Genomic DNA, 1238 nt, shown 5'->3' with positions numbered 1-1238 from the left:
GCCTGCCACCCCGCCTGCCTCCGCTGCCAGAACTGCCCGGCGCCGAGGAAAATGTCTGTATTTACCACTGGGAGAGCTGCCTGAAACCTTCCTCAGACCTCTGGACTTCCCCTATCCAAACGACGAGCGATCATCAAAACAGGAGCTCAACTCAGTGCCCGAGTTTAGACCTTACCCATTTTTTTGGGGGGAGCTATTCTGTGGGCATGACCAGGCAGGCTGGGCTTTACCACACGCTCCAGTGGCCAAGGGCGACTGTCCGGGCCCAGATTTGGAAGAGAGCGCCCAGGCTGGCTCGTTCTCATGGCTAAACCCCACAAAAAAACCATCCACAAGCAAAACAGAGGAAGGGACTTGGAACAGAAGAATTCGAAAGCCTAAACAAAGCTCGAACCGCAAAGCGCTTGAGCTTTGTGGGGAGAAGCTGCCTGCCCCTTACCTCCTTTTCCAAAGGACATCATGCCATGTTCCTATTTTACCTCCCGCGGAAGCGACAGCCTTCCCAGCCTCCCGGCAGCACAAGTGTCTTGTGGAAAGCTCCAAATAACACGCCACAATCTCAGAGGGTGCCTGTGCAACGCCTGACTGCCCCAGCGCCGATCAATATTTGCTAATACATTCCTTACTTTTCATGTCAATACGCCTCTCCAGTGCAAACGGCAAGTTGGGAGGTGAGCCTGGTTAAACGCTCCCGACAACCTGTTGGAAGACAGTGACTTGGCTTATTTTCCGCTTAAATGTTTCCCTGGAGAAGCCGTAGCTGTCAGGAGCACGGATTCAAGTTAAAGCCCGTTAAAACCTCGCTCGGGCTCTACCTGGGAGCTGAGGAGGAGGAGCCGGGCACAAACTGGAACTGTTTGGACACCAAAAGCACTTGGCGGAATAGAAACAAAATGCAACTGGTGTCCGTGACACGCAGCCAGCCAAACCGCTACCTCCCGGCTCCGGTTTCCTGACCGGAACACTTTCCCAGGGATGTGAGCCCGGGCGGGGGCTCAGCCGGGCCCCTGCTCCCAGCCCACCCCAGGCAGATGCAGCCCGGGGGATCACTCTGCCGTTCTCACGGGGGTGTTGAGAGGCTGAGGCTGGATTTAGGGGGGGTTGGTGGCCGCTGGGAGACTTGGCTGCCAGACTTTTCAGCGTTGGAAAGGGCCGCGCAGTCATGCTTTTGGAATGCTCCCCTGCTCCTAAGACATTACACAATTATTTCCCCTCCCCGCAAGCCCCCCTAATATAAA

At 55.8% G+C, this 1238-nt stretch overlaps 1 protein-coding gene across 2 annotated transcripts in view; it reads right to left on the bottom strand.

Annotated features, from left to right (window-relative positions):
• The window catches only part of RHOC (ras homolog family member C), a 9645-nt gene extending 8942 nt beyond the window's left edge, over window positions 1-703 (bottom strand). The window contains exon 1 of one of the 2 annotated variants that reach the window (XM_018079767.2): window positions 627-703. In XM_018079767.2, the coding sequence (XP_017935256.1) occupies window positions 627-633 (7 nt within the window). In that variant the 5' untranslated portion in view covers window positions 634-703. Of the gene's footprint in view, window positions 1-439 lie in introns of both variants that reach the window. The other variant, XM_008922177.3, reaches the window with a different exon arrangement.
• Between the last annotated feature and the right edge of the window lie 535 nt (window positions 704-1238).

Source organism: Manacus vitellinus, unplaced genomic scaffold (assembly GCF_001715985.3).
Source record: "Manacus vitellinus isolate BGI_N305 unplaced genomic scaffold, ASM171598v3 scaffold_47_pilon, whole genome shotgun sequence".
Classification (NCBI taxonomy): domain Eukaryota; kingdom Metazoa; phylum Chordata; class Aves; order Passeriformes; family Pipridae; genus Manacus; species Manacus vitellinus.
This window is presented reverse-complemented; position numbering and strand designations above follow the sequence as displayed.